The sequence below is a fragment of the Chanodichthys erythropterus genome, chromosome 6, assembly GCF_024489055.1.
Source record: "Chanodichthys erythropterus isolate Z2021 chromosome 6, ASM2448905v1, whole genome shotgun sequence".
In the NCBI taxonomy this organism is placed as follows: Eukaryota; Metazoa; Chordata; class Actinopteri; order Cypriniformes; family Xenocyprididae; genus Chanodichthys; species Chanodichthys erythropterus.
In genome coordinates, this window is record NC_090226.1 from 11572776 (window position 1) to 11595124 (window position 22349).

The 22349-nt window shown below is 36.8% G+C and overlaps 1 protein-coding gene across 4 annotated transcripts in view; it reads left to right on the top strand.

Annotated features, from left to right (window-relative positions):
- eif4g3a (eukaryotic translation initiation factor 4 gamma, 3a) overlaps window positions 1–22329 on the top strand; it is a 59858-nt gene extending 37529 nt beyond the window's left edge. For all 4 annotated transcript variants that reach the window (XM_067388026.1, XM_067388029.1, XM_067388028.1 and 1 more), the window contains 20 exons: window positions 1488–1613; window positions 2260–2409; window positions 2685–2882; window positions 3025–3171; window positions 3898–4134; window positions 8243–8347; window positions 9565–9703; window positions 10446–10549; window positions 11235–11322; window positions 11465–11585; window positions 11691–11905; window positions 12011–12129; window positions 14014–14186; window positions 14972–15097; window positions 16988–17069; window positions 17291–17389; window positions 20410–20556; window positions 20672–20753; window positions 20845–20991; window positions 21074–22329. In XM_067388026.1, coding sequence (XP_067244127.1) covers window positions 1488–1613; window positions 2260–2409; window positions 2685–2882; window positions 3025–3171; window positions 3898–4134; window positions 8243–8347; window positions 9565–9703; window positions 10446–10549; window positions 11235–11322; window positions 11465–11585; window positions 11691–11905; window positions 12011–12129; window positions 14014–14186; window positions 14972–15097; window positions 16988–17069; window positions 17291–17389; window positions 20410–20556; window positions 20672–20753; window positions 20845–20991; window positions 21074–21255 — 2787 coding nt within the window. In that variant the 3' untranslated portion in view covers window positions 21256–22329. The remainder of the gene's footprint in view (window positions 1–1487; window positions 1614–2259; window positions 2410–2684; window positions 2883–3024; window positions 3172–3897; window positions 4135–8242; window positions 8348–9564; window positions 9704–10445; window positions 10550–11234; window positions 11323–11464; window positions 11586–11690; window positions 11906–12010; window positions 12130–14013; window positions 14187–14971; window positions 15098–16987; window positions 17070–17290; window positions 17390–20409; window positions 20557–20671; window positions 20754–20844; window positions 20992–21073) is intronic.
- The last annotated feature ends 20 nt before the right edge of the window (window positions 22330–22349 follow it).

Here is a 22349-nt window from a genome sequence, read left to right on the forward strand (position 1 = left end):
GCAGATAAGAATCTAAACCCAGGTTTTAAGCTGGGTTCGCACTGTACGGTTTTGGCCACGATTTGGCTGTCTGAGACAGATTTTGAGAATCTTAAAAGATTCATCTGATCCTAGGCTAAAATCTGTAGTCTTTGATTGCTAGTTTGACATGTTCTCTTATCAAGCCAATTAATGATCATTGCGATCAAATTTTACCTCCAATGAAATTCTGGCAGATTTAATGCACAGTTCTGCATTGTGGCATCTCCTACGACAACGTCAAATAAAAGACCAATAAGAACACAGAACCTGAAGACACAATTAGTGAGACAACAACAAACAACTTCTTGCTCTACATCTTTTATTTTTTGTTTTTCCAGTTTTTTTTTTTTTTTTTTTAAGAAAAGCCATGATCAAAATTAACACGAGAGATTGTTTTTGTTTGCTAGCCACCATTTCTATCACACATGTAAATGCAGTTCACAGTCACCAAACATGTCTAGGATTTATGATGTAAATCTCCGGACAAGTCTTCTTGTGTAACACATTTTGATTGGCATACAGCCTGACATTAATGACAACTGAGGTCCTACAGTGTGACATGGCTCAGTCTGACAAGCAACAGTAATAAAGGACTATTATAAATCGTACAGTGTGAACCCAGCTTTACAATGTAAAACCTAACAACCTGACTACTCAGCTTAACAAGGTGATCTTAATCATTTTAAGTGTCAAAAGCACATTCTTTGTCTAATTCCTAAAAAAAAAAAATACTGCAAATACGGACATAAAATTTTCCTCTTGTGCTGCTTAAAACATGAAACGTACAGTAATACAAGTATGTTTCCCTGACTTCTAAACTTCGGCTGAGCTGCACTCTTCAGCCATGAAACTCCCTAGACGTCCTGTTTCCATTAAAATTGCATTACGCTTATGTCATACTTGGCAGTAGGCATCATTTAGCCTAAAGACGATAGAAAATAAATGCCCTGCCCCTGTTTGATGCATAGTCTTCAACTTTAGTCTAATCTGTTGATACAAGAGAGCCTGTCACTGTCATTTGTTTATACTTTCTCAGTTACTGTTTCCGACAACACTTGTTTCTGTTGTTCTGAACATACGCTCTGTACTTTCAGTTTCCCATTTCAGTTCCTAGATTTTACTCTGCATGTGTACTCGCTCACATCTGTTTCTGGCTGTTCTTGTTCCCTTCGTCACAAGATGACTGGAGCGTAAACCGTTGAACATGTTGTTTATATATAAATAACAAATGGAGCTGGTCTCCATGGCAAATATTGTTTGCCCATCAGTGCTGTAGGGCAAGGAAAGACTGATCTCAAAGCAGTTTCTCTCATACTGATTGTGATAAAGATACAGATAGGTAGAGCTAGTCCAAGATCAGCATACGCAGGAGGGGAGGGAGATCTGGTGTTTCATTCATGTCACAGCTCTGTTTCTTACTGCGTCCCCTGCTGGATAAGTCATGGAAATGATCTCTTCTGTTTCAGATTAACCAAAACAAGCTGCCGCTGAGGTCTGTGGACCCCAGGTTGATTTCCAGAAGCACTCCCCAGGATTTCACTCCTGCGTTTGCTGACTTCAGCAGGCAGATGCCAGGAGGACGTGGAGCCCCAGTGAGTTATAATAACTTATATGCTTTATTACAGACCAAAATAACAAAAAATAGTTATATATAAATGTAAGATTTTCTCACACAACAAATATATGATATGCAATTTGGGAGAACTATGGTTGACGAATCTATCTATATCAAGAACCTTCCTAAGAATAATATCTGGGTCATGTGTCACCCCAAAATCAAAAGAAAGAATTAATTAATTGAATTTTAATTGAAGTAAATAAAACTTTTTTTGGGCCATGACGACATTATTTTTTATTCTCATTACTGCATTAATACAAAAAAACTACCACAATGTGAAATAAAATAAATCTATTTTAAATTTTAATATATAAAATATTATCAAATGTAAAATATATATCATGGTAGTATTATTAATGCCTTTATGTTGATTTAAAAAAAAAAAAAATCTAGTATTATTTTAAAAACTCAACAAAATATTACCGTAAAGAAATAAAATCTAATAAAAATCACCATTTGAAAGTGAGAAATACAAGTAAACTTAAAAAATAAAACATCCGTTATACTGTCAAATGTGCTTAATTTTGCTAAATATATTTTATTTCTTTTGATTTAAAAATAAGATTGTTATTGTCTACATTTTAAACTGACACTCTGTCTGTACAACACTTCATCCGAAGCTTATACATGTGCGACGACCCCCTCCTCGCAAGATCATTGTAAACCTTTCCGTCAATGATGACGTTCAGCTCAAGAAGTCAGAGAACGCCTGGAAACCTGGGATGAAGAGAGAGAGTGTCGCAGATGACCCAGAGGCCCTGAGAACCCAGGTGTGATTTCCTTTTTTTTTTTACTCTTATCCATTACTGTAAACATTCACAGTAAGATAAGAAGCACTCAATACATGACTTGCACTCTCGAGTTTGAATTAGATGGTTGTCACATGTTGGATGCTTTTGTTCTTGTCAGGCACTGGTATTTGTTTGATGCTCTTACATCCTTTGAGTCCTGATTCGTCTCTTTTATAAAGCATATTTATTTTATATAAAGGTTGTTTTGTTGTTTTAAACGCTATGTATTTGCAATCTGTTTTCTGGTACTTCAGGAGTTGTTCCGGAAAGTTCGTAGCATTTTGAACAAGCTCACACCCCAGATGTTCAATCAGCTGATGAAGCAGGTAACAGATCTCACAATCAACACAGAAGAAAGGCTTAAAGGAGTCATTGACCTTGTGTTTGAGAAGGCCATCGATGAGCCCAGCTTCTCTGTGGCCTACGCCAACATGTGTCGCTGCCTGGCCACGGTATGTTCTATACACTTTGGAGTTAATTGTGCACATTGTGAAATTTCCATGTCTGTTTTCTTCGGACTGTCCATTACTTAACCTCATGTTATTCGTTTTTTTTTTTTTTTCAATATGTCATGGACATTTCTTCCTCTTGTAGCTAAAAGTGCCCACAGCAGACAAACCTAATACAACGGTAAACTTCCGGAAGCTGCTATTGAACCGCTGTCAGAAGGAATTTGAGAGGGACAAAGTGGACGACGTCGTACTTGAGAGAAAACAAAAGGAGCTGGACTCTGCCACATCAGTAATTATTCAATGATTATTATCAGGACTTAATTTAGACTTGCTTGTCTTAGTAGACTTTTTGACTGTGACACCTATTTTTTTAAAGCCGGGGACACACCTAATGATTAGCTGAAACATTCTAAGACTGAACTGAACACAAATACCGATTGTTTCCTTCGACTGGAGCCGATTTAAATACTTACACATGGAATTTGAACACCGACTGTAATCGCATACTGAACGCAACTGGCTCTGACTGGACACGTTTGAGCGCGATCAGTCATAAGTATCAATTTACATTCATAATCGGCCGTTACAATCGTTAAGTGTGTGTGCGGCGTAAGTTCTAGTGCTTTTTACATTTTTATTAGTTTTTGTTTATTATATTTCTGTATAGCTTTAATTTATTTTTATTCCAATATTAATTTTAGTAATTTTAGTCAACTTAAACTTATTTATTTGTTAGTTGTCTAGGCAAGTTTTTTTATTTGGTATTATTTCAGCTTTATTTCAGTTACCTTAAACTATTTTTAGTTTTAATTTTAGTTTCAGATAATAATAACAACAGCACTGCTAGTACATTATTTCTTCTTTCTGGTACCACCGAAGAATGAAAGTCATACAGGTTTGGAACGACATGAGGCGGAGTAAATAATGGAATAATTCATTTTTGGGTGCTTTATTCTTTTTAAGGTATTTATTAAAAGCATTATGCGATTTACATGAAACTCTCATTCTCTCATAGCCCTCAGAAAGAGAAAGAATGCAAGAGGAGCTAGAGGAGGCGAAGGACAAGGCCCGGCGTCGTTCCACAGGAAATATCAAATTCATCGGTGAGCTGTTCAAGCTCAAGATGCTGACAGAGCCCATCATGCATGACTGTGTGGTAAAACTACTAAAAAACCATGACGACGAGAGCTTGGAGTGCCTCTGCAGACTCCTCACCACCATCGGCAAAGACCTTGACTTCGAGAAAGCCAAGGTAACTTGCCCAACAGTTTGTTATTTTATATTCTGGAGCCGTATCGATTCGAATTTCACAAGATCATTGGTGACAATCCCTTGGAAAGACTCTAGGTGTATCCAAGGTTGAATATTTTGCTTTTAATTTTAAGTAGTATAATATGACCATGATGGAGAACCACTGTGAAACATCTTCTTACTAAAGGCAAACGTATGCTCCACTTTGCAAACTGGTCAAGAACTGCCCTCTTACACAAAATGAACATTTGTCAAGCACCAAATATGAGTAAATATGTTTTTGGCATGATATTTGGTTGATTTATATGGAATTGCAACGTAATACATAGTTGAATTTGGACTTAAAGATTGACAGCAATTGAAGCAATTGCAAATTAATCTAATGCATCCATGCTGAAAAAAAGTATTATTTTTCTTTCAAAAAATCATACTGACCACAAATTTTGAATGATGGTGTATGTGAACTACTGTTCGTATTGAACTATCACTACCACTAACAAATTATTTTTTTTTTTAACTGATGCAGTTTTTACTGCAAGGTGGAGATTGACTCATATGATGCCACAAGAACCTTCTAAATAATGTCAAGAAACAAAATATTTACACTATGGCAAGTAGACATTTGCAAAAGGTTAATTTCAAAACGTAGACATGTAAAGGAACCAAACACAGATTTTTACAAGATGTTTAGGGGCAGCTAAATGTGAAATCATGTGCAGATGTGCTTCTAAGTTCCTCAAAGAAAATTCTTGAATATCCTTCAAAGATTCAATGCCAGAACCTTGCAAATATTGGCAAATCCTGGAATTGGTTTTACCTTCAAAGTACACATTGTAGGAACAGTAAACAGTTTTGTTTCCCGGCAGACTGATAAAAAACTTTTTTTCCTCCATTGGACAATGCATAAATCCAGCCAATCAGACTGGAGCTTGCCATTTTCAGAAAGCTGTTGAAGTTTTTGTGTGCAATATCCAGACGGTTGTGAGCTGCCTGTGGGCGTGCTGTCTGAGGCTACAGTGTTTAACGATTAGAGCTATATTTAGCACGAGTGGATACTCAAAAGCTGAATTTTTTGAAGAATTCTTAACTAACCACATAATCGCTGTTGTTTACTTGCCTCTCATATTTCCTCAGCATGCCTCTGCTGTTTGTTTGTTTGTTAAAATAGGCTACCAATAAATCTGTCCAGTACCCTGGAAAGGCAGCACTCAGCAGGCCTCTAGAGCTCATACTGTAAGGTGTTAACTGTGATGCTTAAAAAATAGGGACAGACTAATTGTATTGTGCGTGTGTTGTAGTGAAATAGCTCAGATCGAGACCTTCTAGAATGAAGAGATCTCGGCAGCTCTGTCAGTATTGTGACTGGCATCTTAGTTGCTTCTCTGACAGCTGGTATTCTTGGCTAGTAGCTCAGTTATATAGGATGTCAGTGGTTTGGCATAATGGCTAAATGATTAGCCTCCAAAAGAGTGCTTGGAGCCTTGGAGCATGAACTGTCACCAATTTTCTCTTGAGTTAGACACCTAACACTAGATTGCTTCAGGGGGATTTTCCCTGTAAGAGCCATACTGTGAGTCTCATTGGAGAGAAGGGTCTAATTGGCTTTTTCAGAATGGAATATTAGGACACTACTTACTAGAGTACAGTATACACTGTATACTACCTACTATAGAGATTATGCTAGAGGGTATGCATCGACGTCACTTTCCCGCCGAAAGCGCGCTCCCTCAGCAGGACTGAGTGGCAAAAGAACCTGCTGCATGACTGGATTTAATAGGGGAAACTTCGAAAACGCAAGTAAAACTAACAAATTACACTAAAGGTTGGACTCGAATGTGTTCCTTACAACTTGTCAAATAAACCTAATCCATGGATATTGACATGCAGCCAGGATATGTGCCTGATTTTGACGCCGGGGAAATACATAACAAGCAAATTTGCCTGTGAATATTTTATATAACTACAATATAGGTAGGTTTAAATCCGCGTAATCACTTATATCAATGGTATATCGTCATATTGTTCAGCCCTAAAACATATATAGTTTTATAGTTTTTGTCAGTGTTTATTTAAAAACACCCAATTATGCAGAATATAAGATGGAAAATATTTAATTGATGAGTTGTCAACATAATATATAACAATACAATATATACGGTATGATTTTACCTCAAAATCTAACAATTTGACACAAAATAATAACTGCAAATCCATGTTTCTTTGCTGGAGTCAGCTGTTTCTGTGAATTGCAGTGATCCATTTGCTTCTTTTTTTTCTGTTGCTTTCGGCAGTCTTTAAATATATACCTCAGGTTTTGTGTCAAAGCTATTTTTACAGTCAATCACAAAGCTCTTTCCCGTTTAGATGAGTTTTGTGCGTTTTTCGCGACATTCACGCTGAAAACCAATGCTGCCGCTCAGTCTTTTTGCCACTCAGTGGACGTGACCGCAGTCATAACGGTCGACGGTGACGTCACGTGCATACCCTCTATTAAAAAAAAAAATAATTGTACACTAAGTCTCTTGTGCGCATTTCTTGATATTACTGAAATATTATTACTATTTTTTTTTCTATATTTTAAAATGTAATATATTTCTATTTACAATGGCAAACCAGAATTTTCAGCAGCCACTTTTTCAGTCTTTAGTGTCACATGATCCTTCAGAAGTCATTCTGATATGCTGATTTGGTGCTTAAGTAACATCACTTATTATTATTAAAGATGAAAACAGTTGGAACAGGTGACGACATTTTTGTGGAAACCATGATAGTTTTTTTTTAAAGGATTTATTTGATTTTATTTTTTAACAGAATTTATTTGAAATAGAAATCTTTTTGAATAATTTAAAAGTCTTTCTGTCACTTTTGATCATTTTAATGAATCATTTCTAAATAATAGTATTAATTTCTTTCATAAAAAGTCTCCCTCTTTCTCATATATATATATATATATATATATATATATATATATATATATATATATATATATATATATATATATATATATATATATATATATATATATATATATATATTATATATTATATATTATATATATATATATTTTACCCCAAACGTTTGACTGTTACTGTAAGTAAAACATAATATTTTGGAATTGAATATAAAACATTTTAGTGCAATTCTAAGTTAAAATGGAAGATCAAGTTGAGCACATTTCATTGTGGGAAATTTAATTTCTCCCAGCATGCTCTGTTGTATACTGTACATTTTGGCAAATTTTTTTCTTGGTATTTTATGCATAGAGAAAATTTGCATACTTTGAACAATATACATTGTATATAATGCAGTAGTAATACAAGTACATACTTTCTTATCTACTAAGATGACCAGATCTTTGCATTTTTACAGTGGACTTCACAGTGTTCAGAGGACGGTCCAAAGCTTTGCCTGGAGAATGTTTTTTTTTTTTTTTTTTTTTTCCAAGCACAGCTTATTGTGTAATTTTTTTGAGGTCTTTAATCTGATTCTGAAGTTGTTGAGATACTTTTGTCATTTAAATGTCATTGTAGCTCTACAAGAGGATGAAAAAATGTTATTTAAATATGCTCCAGTGCAGAGCAAAAGAATGAGAAATAATCAGCCATGGGAGTGAATGTATTCTGAACGCTGTACACACATGCAGTCTAAATGTGTTCCAGCTGGGCCCAACAGACGGCCATAAACCCTGGAGCTAAGTGTTAGGCAAGAGCGTAAACGAAAATGTTTTCTGTATCCATCCTTCCTTTCTCGCTGACCTTGCGGCAGGAACTGCATTTTTCAGCTCACACGGAGTCAGGTTGGGAAATAGGTTCTGCGTTTATTGACCTTGTTGATTTAGGAGCTAAGTGCAGTTCTTTGCCTCAAATCATTATTTTTAGATTTAAGATGACTCCCTATATTTCCTAAATAATGGATGGGTACAGACAAGAAGATCTGTGCTGCATGATCACACATCACTGCCACAATAAAAAAGGTCTGTCTCCATTTATAATCAGTACATTTTCAGAGAAGCAAGTTGTGATTGACAAGGGCCCATGGACACATGAACTCAGTCTTTGATATTGAACTGATATGTTCTTCATCACCCTCTTCTCTGTGTCCTTGAACAGCCCCGTATGGACCAATACTTCAACCAGATGGAGAAAATTGTCAAAGAGCGCAAGACATCGTCACGGATACGGTTCATGCTACAGGATGTGATAGATCTGAGACTGGTGAGTGCCAGGGGGGATTGTGTCTGTTTGTGTGTGTTGAGAGAGTGTACTGATAGCCATTGCCAGATGTTTAAAAAGGCCTGGTTTTGATACAAGTAACAGAAAGAAGCAAGAACATCTGTGTAGAGCTCTCGTAAGTTTTAATTAATTAAACACTTTGTAATCTATAGTGCTTTCATGATGCCCTTTCACAAAAGTGTTTTGAATTTACGGCTGACTTGGGGTTTCCTTTTTGGAATTAAAATAACTGTATATCTATTATTGCAAATTATCTTTTTAAATAATACATAACATTTCATGAAAGAAATGTATATTTATACACTACCGTTCCATAGTCTGCAGTCAGTACGATCAAAGGTGGTAGTAATTATAATATTACAAATGATTTCTATTTCAAAGAAATGCTGTTCTTTTGAACTTTTTGTTCATCAAAGAATCCTGAAAAAAAAAAAAAAAAATCGACAAAATAATAGTAAGCAGCACAACTGTCAGCATATTAGAATGATTTCTGAAGGATCATGTGACACGAAGACTGGAGTACAGGCTGCTGTAAATTCAGCTTTGCCATCACAGGAATAAATTACATTCTAAAATATATTAAAATAGAAAACGGTTATTTTACATTTTTTTCAATATTACTGTTTCTACTGTTTTTGATCAAAAACATTAAAATATCTTACTAATGTTAGTTTAACTAATAACTAATATTAAAATAAACTTATGAACGGTAGTGTTTTAGGTCATTTATTGAAATGTTTTTAAAAATATAAATTAATTGAAAATTATGAATTATATGATAATTGTACAATTCTAAATGTATACTTTTTTATTGAGGCCAGTGAAAATGTTGGCAAGGACATAGAAATGCTGAACTCAATGGCCCAAAAACAATCAAAGGTTAAATACATTATCACCAAGGTTATAACTTTTGGCCATGACATGGTTCACATCTGTTTGCCCGTAGCATATTTTAGCTTGGTGTCTCTCCCTTGCATTCCTCACATTTAGTTTTCACTTTCGAGTGATAAAAATGTGTGAGAGAGAAGAGACAAAAAGAGGAGGGATTCTTCTTTCAAGTATTTATTGTACCCAACTTTTAGAAAATCTGAATGGTTTGTAATATTATATAGTTTGGAGTTGAATTTAACTATTTTACAAAATGACATTGATTAATTAATCATAGACATCTGATCTTCCTGTTTATTTATATTGTCCAGCATAACTGGGTTTCTCGGAGAGCAGACCAGGGCCCTAAAACCATAGAGCAGATTCATAAAGAGGCCAAGCTGGAGGAGCAGGAAGAACAGAGGAAGGTTCATCAGCAGCTTCTGTCGAAGGATATCAAGAGGAGGCCAGGTGAGATCCACAGCACGCACTTAAAGCTTATAGTGTATCTCCAGCCATAAAAGACCTAGTACAGCGCCACCCAGAGGATACCACCCATCAGGTATACTCCGAGATGAGATCAAAACATTGATGGGAACTTGTTGTTTGGACAGCAGGCTTTCCAGACAGCAAATGGCTTGTTTGTAGAGGAGATTAATGGTTAACCAGGTTTGATTGCTCTGTTGAATTTGTTCATGCAACAGTAACTTGACTAATTATTTTAAAGTGCCCCTATTATGCTATTTTGAAGGTTTCTAATTTTGCTTTGGAGGCCACCTATAATAGGTTTACATGCATCAAAGGTCAAAAAACAATCATTTTCTTGTAATATACATTGCAGCATCACCTCTTTCCTCACAGTGTCTGAAACTGTTTGATCAAAGATTCTGCGTCTCTTCGGCTCAGTCTGTTGTGATTGGTCTACCGCTTACAGCGCATGTTGGAATCTAAATGCCCATTGCCATCTGATTTTCAGCCCTGGAGGCTTGTATACACAGTGATATGAACGGTAACAATGGTGTCGATTTTACTGCATCAGTTCAAGTCCTCATCCTGTGGAAGTGCATACAATGTGGATTTGTCATGATTGTGAACCAACCACTGCTTTAAACTAATGGCATTTCTGATTCAATGTTCTGTGGCTAATATTGACTAGTTGTGATCTGTTGTGAAGTAACTTGTGTAACCCACTGCTCTGTGGCTGTGGTTACAGATCAGAGAGAACAGCGGTCACAGAGGGAGGAGACGTGGAACACCGTGCCCACTACTAAGAACAGCAGGACCATCGACCCCACAAAGATCCCCAAGATCTCTAAGGTGAAGAGATTGGCCTCTGCACATGACACATGACATTTTTTGACATGAATAAAAGCATACAATCTGATATATCAGCACAAAATTGATTGGGGTAACACTGCCACTTGCTGATTATAATTTCAGATGTTAAAGGGTTAGTTCACCCAACAAAGACATTTCTGTCATTAAGTACTCGCCCTCATGTCGTCCCAAATCCGTAAGACCTTTGTTCATCTTCGGAACACAAATTAATATATTTTTGATGAAATCCAAGAGCTTCTGCCGGTTATCTGACGTAGAACCCGGAAGCTCTGGACTGTGTTTACAACATGAACATTGTAGGAGAATGACAGGGAAGAGAAGAAATTGATGAACAAAGTGTTGTTGTTTTTTGTTTTTTTTTGCACACAAAAAGTATTCTTGTCCCTTCATAACATTAAGGTTGAACCACTGTGGTCACATGGACTATTTTAAAAATGTCTTTACTACCTTTTTGGGGCTTAAAATTGGTCATGACATTGCTGTGTATATGGAGTTCAGAAAGCTTTTCATGGTTTTGGCTGAACTAACCCTTTAACTGCAGCACAGAATAGGTTGACATTGGGTCCAAATGTGCTTTAACAATGAATAATCAGGTATTTTAACATTTGTGAGGTATTAAATGCTCTCTTTCGTACCCTGAACCCCAACCAATCCCCCATCACAGCCTCAAATCGATGAAAAGATTCAGCTGGGTCCGCGGGCTCAGAACTGGATAAAGGGCAGCAGTGGCGGAGCCAAAGCCAGTGACTCTGGTGAGGAAAAATCCACACATGATATGAAGGAACAATCAAGACTTTGTTATTCATGTTTCTTGAATTGACCGCCCATTCAGTAAGGTTTAGATTACTGATTTGTATATTACGTGTATGTGTACATGTATGCTCATATTTCCAGAGTTGACACGCTCTGCCAGCGGCACCCTGAACCGTTATTCAGCACTGCAGTCATCCACGGCTCAGCCCAGCCTACCTCCAGCCCAAAACTCAGAATCCGATTCCAGACGCTCACTGGGAAGGTAACCAACACCTGAAAACAGATGAGCTAGAAATAAAAATTTAGAATTTAACTATTTAAAAGTTGGATATCTTTTCATTCGTTTTATTCTGTATGTCTCTGTCAGTCGAGGCAGCACCGGTCGTGAGCGCAGTGAAAAGCTGGTGAATTTGGGGTCATCACGACCGGGGCCCTTCAGCAGAGGTAGCAGCGCCAAGGAGCTAACGGACAACATGGCCCCTGAGGAGACGCGGAGAGAGGGGCCCGACTCGCACCACACTCGCAAAGCCAGCATCTCAGAGGAGAAATGTGAGATAGAGAACAGCAGAGCCACAGAGACAGGTAAGGCAGGACACATTCTCACACTAGCGAGTGCATATAGATTAAAGCTGCATAACCCATGAATGAAATTTATATTTGAAATAATGAGCTTCTGCTTCATTGCAGTGAAATCAGAGACGCTGCAGGTCACTGGTGTTTCAGAAAAGCCTGTCCTGTCCGAAGAGGAGGCTGAGCGGAAGTCCAAGTCCATCATCGATGAGTTTCTGCACATTAATGACTACAAGGTACAACATCACAGGGACCTAGGTGGAATTATAATGCTGAAAGCTTTGCCATCAAAGGAAACTATATTTTAAAATATTCAATTAGTCAAGAATTAGAATAATATTTCACTATTACAGTTTATACTGAATTTTTGATCAAATATAAAATGCAGCCGTGGTGAGCATAAGAGTACGGTGGCCCAGTAGTGCACAACACAACGAAATTAAAAAGGCAAACATAAGTTCACAACACAATGGAATCGAGCCACAACACAACGGAATAAAGCCACAACACAACGGAATAAAGCCACAGCACAACGGAATAAAGCCACAACACAACGAAATCGAGCCACAACACAACGGAATAAAGCCACAACACAATGAAATCGAGCCACAACACAACGGAATAAAGCCACAACACAACGAAATCGAGCCACAACACAACGGAATAAAGCCACAACACAACGAAATCGAGCCACAACACAACGGAATAAAGCCACAACACAACGAAATCGAGCCACAACACAACGAAATCGAGCCACAACACAACGGAATCGAGCCACAACACAACGGAAATGCCCCCGACCACTAGGGGGCTCTCAGAGCTCGGTAAAGTTAGTTTTCCTTGCCACTGTTCTATAGAGTCGGCAGTAATATCAATGCCACTATTAGTTTAAAGTATGTAACCACCGTATATCGACATGAAATATTAATTCAATATCACCTACGTGCAAAATAGCTTCATATTTATACTTGTGAATGATTTGATGTGCTACCACGGTGCATGGTGAAGGGAACGTCTGCCAATTCCACCAAGTGGTTAAAACGTATAATTTGTATTCATTAAAATTACTTTTAACATTTAAAAACAGACATGTTCAAATTCCAAAGCTTTTCAGTCTTACCAACAGGAACTAACAACTTTTGGAATTTGAACATGTCTGTTTTTAAATGTTAAAAGTAATTTTAATGAATACAAATTATACGTTTTAACCACTTGGTGGAATTTGTGGATGTTCCGTGCGCCGTGGTATCGCGCCAAGTCATTCACAAGTATAAATATGCAGCTATTGTAAACGTAGTTGTTTTTTAATTAATATTTCATGTCGATATACAATGCTTACATACTTAAAACTAATCATGGTATTGATATCTTTGTAAAACTGTCGACTCTATAGAACAGTGACAAGGAATAGTAATATTACCGAGCTCTGAGAGCCCCTAAGTGGTCGGGACCATTTCTGTTGTGTTGTGGCTTTATTTAGTTGTGTTGTGGCTTTATTTAGTTGTGTTGTGGCTTTATTTAGTTGTGTTGTGGTTTGATTCCGTTGTGTTGTGGCTTTATTTAGTTGTGTTGTGGCTTTATTTAGTTGTGTTGTGGCTTTATTTCATTGTGTTGTGAACTTATGTTTGCTTTTTTAATTTCGTTGTGTTGTGCACTACTGGGCCACCGTATAAGAGACTTAAAAACATGTTAAATAACTTTTGAAAGGTACTATATTAGTAAGTATTAATATTTGGTAAAAACAGGATTCATAGAATTAACATAGATTCAATTTATGAATTAAAAATCAAGTTGAAACTCGAGTTTTCCCCTGTAACCTCAAGGTATAATCTTTGGCATAATCCTTTAATATTGTTAATATTTAATATTTTTTGCCCAGTCCATTATTGGGCAAATTTGAATTCTGGTATGTAATGGTTGGAAGTCTTCAGTATGTTCCCCTTTTTCCACCATGATACATTTAGAAAGTCTATATTTCTTTGTAATAGTGTCTATGCTATCATACAAATTTTCAGTATTGTGTTTGATTCAGTGTGTGTAAAGTAACTTGAATATCTGCTATGTGATTGATTGTACTGAAGTACTGTAAACTGTGTTAATGTGTTCGTGTCCGTGTGCAGGAGGCAGTGCAGTGTGTAGTGGAGATGGAGCAGCCCTCTCTGTTATATGTGTTTGTGCGCATGGGTCTTGAGTGCACACTGGAGCGCAGTCAGAAAGCCAGAGAGCATATGGGACTGCTCTACTATCAGCTTATTCAGAAGGGCATTTTACCCCATTCTCAACTCTACAAAGGGTGAGCACACACACACATTCCATGAAGAATGTGTTCACACTTTGGTTTAGCTCTTTGGCAGGTTTGGTTCAGTTAAATCAAAGTCTGGTGTGAACGCTCTGTTAGTGCGGTTGAAGTGTGAACACTGCCGTTTGAAACCTGGTGCGCACCAAACAAGCAGACCGAGACCCATGTTTTCAGGGGATCTCTATCTTCTTACAATTAAATTCTGGTATCAACTGAAGTATGAATGCATCACAGACCAAAGCCATCTAAATAAACCAAAAACAGGATGTGATGTTCAAGCATGCCTGTTTTTTCTCATCAAAAGACTTGCGATGCTCACTACAGTTCGGTAAAGCCGGCAGAACTGTCATCTCCTTGCAGCAGATCTTCATTTGTGGGCAACGGAGGAATTCCTGACACCGTTTTGACTCCTTTACACATTTTATAAGCTGTTTGTGAGTTCTCAGCTGCTATAAATACCATCATATTTACACAAAACAAGCACATTTAGCCCAACACACAGCATTGTTTTGAATGTTCAGTAAGTACCGTTGCAAAGTATACTTCATAAAAGCATTTTTTGGCTTAATATTTTTAGGTTCGTTCTCAAAAATGACAGTGTAAACGCTAAGCAAACCAGGACTAAATGTATCATGTCCTTTTTTGGTCTGGACCAAAAATAACCAAGAGAATTGAACTACAAGTGTGATCACAGCAATCAAAGTACTACATTTGATTTTAGGATATGTATGGACTTTCATATTATGGTATTAAAGCGCTAAGTTCTCTTCACTCTACAGGTTTTCAGAGATGTTGGAGCAGGCTGATGATATGGCCATAGATATTCCCTTCATTTGGCTTTACCTTGCTGAACTGATCAGTCCTCTGTTGAGAGAAGGAGGAATCAGCATGAAAGAGCTTTTCAGGTCAGGACCCCACAGGTCACGCCTAACACTGTCTGAATGAGAAGGGTCTTATGAGTTCTGTTTGGTGCTTTTGTGTAATTTGTGATAAAAGGACATTCCACCCCTAAAACCCAACGACAATGTTGTCCATAATTAATAGATTTTTTTGTTCTTTTGAGGTGGAATCTCCTTTCAAAGGACGTTTTAACAAATGCATGTTCTGTTAAAGCTCCAGTATTAATATAATATAATATAATATAATATAATATAATATAATATAATATAATATAATATAATATAATATAATATAATATAATATAATATAATAAAGGGTTAGTTCACCCAAAAATGAAAATTATGTCATTAATGACTCACCCTCATGTCGTTCCAAACCCGTAAGACCTCCGTTCATCTTCGGAACATAGTTTAAGATATTTTAGATTTAGTCCGAGAGCTTTCTGTCCCTCCATTGAAAATGTATGTACGGTAGACTGTCCATGTCCAGAAATGTAATAAAAACATCATCAAAGTAGTCCATGTGACATCAGTGGGTCAGTTAGAAGTTTTTGAAGCATCGAAAATACGTTTTGGTCCAAAAAATAACAAAAACTATGACTTTATTCAGCATTGTCTTCTCTTCCAGAATCCTTTCCAATGAATTGATTCCACTGAACTGATTCCATTGAATTGATTCAATTGAATTGATTCCATTGAATTGATTCCACTGAATCCTTTCATCTGTCGGCGTTGGTAATGCACTTTTACGTTGTTGTTTTTGGCGATTAGGACATCTGCGACATGCACACTTACGCACCATTTTAAAAAATGTAGCAATACCAAAATACAAACAATGTAGAATAGCTTGAATACAGCGTGCGTCTCCCTCAGACTGTAAACGAAGCTCGGGCACACCGGATAACACGTCATCAGCGTCCCTGCAGAGTTGTGAACCCGGATTGACAACAGACCCGGAAGAGAATACAATGCTGAATAAAGTCGTAGTTTTTGTTATTTTTGGACCAAAATGTATTTTCGATGCTTTAAAAACTTCTAACTAACCCACTGATGTCACATGGACTACTTTGATGATGTTTTTATTACCTTTCTGGACATGGACAGTATACCGTACATACATTTTCAATAGAGGGACAGAAAGCTCTCGGACAAAATCTAAAATATCTTAAACTGTGTTCCGAAGATGAACGGAGGTCTTACGGGTGTGGAACGACATGAGGGTGAGTAATTAATGACATAATTTTCATTTTTGGGTGAACTAACCCTTTAAGACTACATCTAAAAGTTTAAATTAGGCTTCAGAATAGTGGGAAAATTCTTTTCAAAGTCAACTAATATTGATTTCAATCAATAATAAATTAATTAACAAAGTGAGAATACAATAATTTACCTGGGGTAAATGTAAATTGTGTGTTTCATTAAAATAATATTTAACGTTTAATAAAAAAAAAAAAAAATACAGCATGCATCCTTACCCAGTTACCTTGTCACTATTACACTACTAGAACATTTTACAATATTTTTGAATAATTTATGTAAAAGTTTGGTTTAAAACAATCCAAAGACACACAACTTTTGTAGACAAGAATATATTAGTGAATATATGACTGTATCCAAAGCATGCTGCGCAGTTTTTATTCAAGTCAACATGGACTTTTTCATTTTTTTGGATTGTGATTTGAGACTGGTGTTCACAAAAAGTTGAAATACAGAATTCAATTCTAAATATAAATAAGTAAAAACTCACCACTTCCTAAATGTATTGGGTTTTATGACTTCTGGGGCTTTAACAGTTTGAGAGTGCACAGTAGCTGCAGTCATTCCAGGTCCACACAGGCTACAGCTGTCAGAGGGAATCAGTTTAGCATCTAATGGAGATTTGTTTTGTTTCTACAGTGAGTTAAGTAAGCCGCTACTCCCTGTGGGAAGAGCTGCCATCTTATTTTCTGAAATACTGCACCTACTATGCAAACAAATGGTAAGCTCAACTTTTGTTGACATGGTGTTTTAGAGCATTGAGTTCATCTTTATCTTGTTGATCCATCTGTGGCTTAGGGGCTCCTGCATGATGCTGCCAAAAATGATCATCTTTCATACACAAACACCTCTGTGACAGTAACAATTTGCAGAAAAGTAGCTTTGTGTATTGTTTTGGCTCCTGTGTTTTTGTGTATTTACATGTGTCTACTTGTGCTAAAGAGCCATAGGAAAGTTGGAGACTTGTGGAGAGAGTCTGGGCTTAACTGGGCCGACTTCCTGCCTGAGGGAGAACTTCTTCCTGCCTTCATCTCACAACAGGTGCAAATACAGCCTGAACACCTTCCCAGATTCAAATACTCATAAATAAATGAACTAAATTTTTTTGTGAAAGTAGTTCTGCTGTTTTCAAAAAAAGTGTAGCTTGTCCAGTAACAAACATTTTTTTTTTTTTAACAAGTAGCAGTGTTGCACAATTCTTACCACAAACTGAGGTAATAATCAAGAACACTTGATTAAAAATGTTAGATCTTTTTCTTTATTAGGAAGCCTCATTCATTCATTCAATTTACCAATTCATTTGAGACCTGTGTTTCATTTTAAATATTTTACATAATATTGTAATGGACGTTACAATAATTAAACAAAATTTGTTGGGGGCAGTCATGGCCTAATAGTTAGAGAGTCAGACTGGTAACCCGAAGGTTGTGGGTTTGATTCTCAGGAAATGACTTGAGCAAGGCACCTAACCCCAATACCTCACCGGGTGCCACAATGGCTGCAAAAATGGCTGCCCACTAGCCTGACTACGTCAGACTTCCTACTTCCGCTCAACTTCATTTTGCTTTTGTACTCAGTCTGATACAGCGTCAGAGCTTTCTGTTTGCCACCGGTCTGGAAACAGCCGGACCAATCAACGAACAGAGGGCGGGCTGAGAGCCATGACGTAGATGCTAAGCGCCGAGTTTTACATTGTAGGTTAGAGAAATCGAAAACCGAAACGACCGTGGAAATGGGAAACGAGACACAGGATGCAATTCGCTCTGTTATGGAGAACATTCAACTCTTTTTCAAACTGAAGCCAGAGCAAGAAGAGTGTTTGATAAACATTTGTTTTATCATGTGTTTACAACAGGTTTACAGTGGAAGTTCAATCATAGATTTGAGTTCGATGCATGATGTCTGTGCTTCGATGCGGCTGTACTGTATCTGATTGGCTTACAGTTAACCAATGATTTTAAACTTCAGACAAGCGCCCCCTAGCGAGAGAGAAAACACTTCTCTATTATGCCATTCCAGACTCTGTCTACGAAGCAAAGTGAAGTAGCAGAGTCTGGTATTACCAGGCTAGCTGCCCACTGCTCCGGGTGTGTATGTCCACGGTTTGTGTGTGTTCACTACTCGCTACTCCTAATGTGTGAGCACTAACTGGATGGGTTAAAAGCAGAGGATGGGTTACCATGCTTGACCTTCACATGTCACTTTTTTTTCCAAAATAAAAGTGAAATGCTGCCGTTCATCATTAGTTTTTGACTGAGTTCCATAAATTGTGGCATTTTCTTTTTTATTGGGGGTATCCCAATCATTGTTTTGTGCTAGACAGATACTGTTCTAATTGCGAATAGACCTATTTTGTGTTTGTAAACAGCGATGATGTTTTTTGTGGGCGGAGCCTACCAGGTGGTAGAAAATGACAGTTCCGCAGTAACAGTCTATGGAAGCCACGGAATAAAAGATAATTTCGAGTTTATATTTCACAATTCTGACTTTTTTTCTCGCAAATCTGAGTTTATATCTCTTGTTAGAAGGAAAAAATGATTTATGAGATATACTCGTTTTTTTCCCCGGATTTTTTTTTTTTCAGCTTTTTTCCTTCAGAATTGATACAAACTCACAAATTTGAGTTATAAAGTCTGAACTGGGAGATATAAATGCAAATGCAAAAAAAAAAAGTCAGAATTGTGAGATAAAAATGTTATTGGTTAAGTTTAAAAGTTATCTATGTTAATGTTTTAGGTGTGAATATTATTTCATGCAGTAACTGCTAATGTATGTATGTCCCCTATGAACAGCATATGTGAATATTATGTAGACTTACTGTTTACATCAAATTCATGCTTTAATAGTAGCCTGTCATTTAATAGAAACCTGTCATTGCAGGTTTCATCAGTCCAGTCGGTGACTTGCAACAAAACATGTCTGCGTTTAGCTTTAATGGGCGTCTTCAATGACGGCATTCTATAAAAATGAAGACTGTATTTTTTGCATTCCGGTTCTGACATCCAAAGGCGCAACAAAACATTTTTTTTTCTTATTCTGTGGATTTTACCCACTTTCTTCCACTTATCACTATTTTTCTGCAACCACTATTTTGACTTTTCTTTCTTTGACGAATCTCAAATGAGTTCATCTCCATTTTTGAGAGCTTTAATGACAGCTGTATGTAAAGTACACTAACCTCCAAAAGTTTGGAAACACCCCTGGCAAAGTGTGGTTTTGGACGATATCAGCATAAATCCTTATCATTTTTTGGTGCAAATACATTAATGTAACTTGACATTATCATTGAAGACCAGCAATAATAATTTTCATTTTGATTACATAATAATGGCAATATATCCATGTCAAAGTCAGACATGCCCAGACATGCCGGCTGTGATGCCTGGTTACTGGTTTAAACTTGGCCCAGGTTTGTAAAAGATTTTTGGGACAGCACACCTTAATAGCTTCAACAACTGATTGCCAATTAAGTTTAGAATACAATGAACCAATTAGATATGTTTTAGTAGTTTGTGTTGTCCCTTATCAGTGCAAAATTATCACAATGATTCATGCCAATTTTGTCCAAAACCCCACTTTTCTAGGGTGTTTCCAAACTTTTGGAGGGCAGTGTATGTAACTTTGACTTCTGCTCCAAATTGATCTATATAAACATCAAATTTACTGTAACGTTCAAAAAGAGAGATATGAATACTTTTATACAGCAGGGGCACATTAAATTGATCAAGAGTGACAGTGGAGACATTTATAATGTTGCAAAAGATTTATATTTTAAATAATTGGGGTTCTTTTGAACTTTCTATTCATCAAAGAATCCTGAAAAATTAATTATCCGCACAAATATATTTAGAAGCACAGCTGTAATAATGTTTCTTGAGCACCAAATGAGAATATTACAATGATGAAGGATCATGTGACACTGAAGATCTTCATGGACTTCATGATGCTGAATATTCAGCTTTTCTATCACAGGAATAAATGCAGACTTCTTCAAAAACATTTATTACCACCTGCAAACTTTTGTATTGCAATCTTAAAATATATTTTTTCTCTTTTTCCAGAAGTTAGAGTTCACCGTGACAGACGTCTCCCCTGTCTCTCCGGCCACAGCTAATCCTAGCCTCAGTCCTGAGGAGCTCTTCAAACAAATGGAGCAGCTACTGCTAGAAGACATGGCCAGTGACGAACAGATCTTCGACTGGATCGAGGTGAGACACACACTCACAGACCTCTCTTGTATAAAAAAACATATGCCAAAAAAAAAAAAAAAAAAAACATTTCAAGTATACGACACAATTTCAAGAAATTGACTTTTCTTTTCAGGCTAATTTGGACGAATCTCAAATGAGTTCCTCTCCATTTTTAAGAGCTTTAATGACAGCTGTATGTAAAGCAGCAGTAAAAGGTAAGCAAACTACTTATTCTTGGACCTTTTATTAAACAGATTCATCTCCATCATCCTTTTGAGAAACTGCTTTCATCTCTTTCTTCTTCAGATGAAAGCACGTCTTGTAGAGTGGACACTGCTATCATCCAGAGACGCCTGCCTATATTACATAAGTACCTTAACTCGGACACAGAGCGGCAGCTGCAAGCACTTTATGCTCTTCAGTCGTTGATTGTCACCCTGGATCAACCACCTAGTATGTAGCTGGTGAAAGAAAAGATGCCAAATCAGAATGCAAGATTCCTAGGATTGTAATTTTGATCTATTTCTTTTCACAGATCTACTCCGAATGTTTTTCGATTGTCTGTACGATGAGGACGTTATTTCGGAGGACGCTTTCTATCAATGGGAAACGAGTAAAGACCCGGCGGAACAGCAGGGAAAAGGCGTAGCTTTGAAGTCGGTCACTGCTTTCTTCACCTGGTTACGCGAGGCGGAGGAGGAGTCTGAGGATAATTGACATAAATAGGTGGCCGACGCCCTGAGGCCCCCTACTGACGCAAACAATGAAATGCATACAGACTGTACAAGTCTAGCCATAGACACACACCTACTCCTGCAGACACAGGAACTTTGACTTTGAAACGCTGGCCAATTTGAGCTGGAACTCTCTACAACACGGAGGGAACACTAAATACTTGTATCATATATATAGAAAATATTTTTGTTTTAAAGTTTGACTTTTTTTTTCTTTTGTTACTTTTAAAAGAAGAGACTTAAAATAGGTTCTGAAGTCTTTAATTTATTATTTTTTTAAGAGACTGCAAATATGGAGTTCTATTTAACATTTGCAGGCAAAAAGAACATTGATAGAAATAACAGAATAAACATGTATCATAACAATAATATTAATTTTGTTTAAATGTGTCAGCAGCCTCCCTGGATTCATGTGATTTACCTTAAAACAGGGTAAATATTTCCAGCGAAACAATTAAACGGATACGTTTTTTGGCTCGAGGTCCGGGATCGGCTAATGTTGCTGATGTTTCAGGCTGTTTGGAGAAATTCCCACCACTGGTTCTTCTGCTTCGGCTTTTGCGAACTTTGCAAATAACATGACAAACACAATAAAAATTAATATGCATCCTGAACAGAATGAAAATTATCCAGACATCAAATACCTGTATGCATTGAAGGTGAAGCGCAAACACTAATGTCAGAGCATTGCCAGGATTGTTCTTGTAATGAAGAACTACAGAGGAAATGTAAAGCTTGTAAATACATTAAAGAGGAAAAAAGAGATTTAAAAATTACCATGGTGTGCTGTTTGTTTTTCGAGTCATATTTACAGGATTCTGACATGTGGATATCCATCTTGAACATATGATTTGCTGTTTTTAAGGAGGGACTAGATTTATATTGTCTCTTTTGCACATTTTTATTCAATTATTATTAATATTTCCATTTAATATTCCCCTTCCTGCTCTTTCTGCCATTATATAACTCTAAATGCTATTTCTTATTCTGTATGTCCTTGTATACAAGTGATAATAATTTATACTATAATATCTATGCCATTAATAAACAGATCTGTTCAGGGACATTAAAATATTG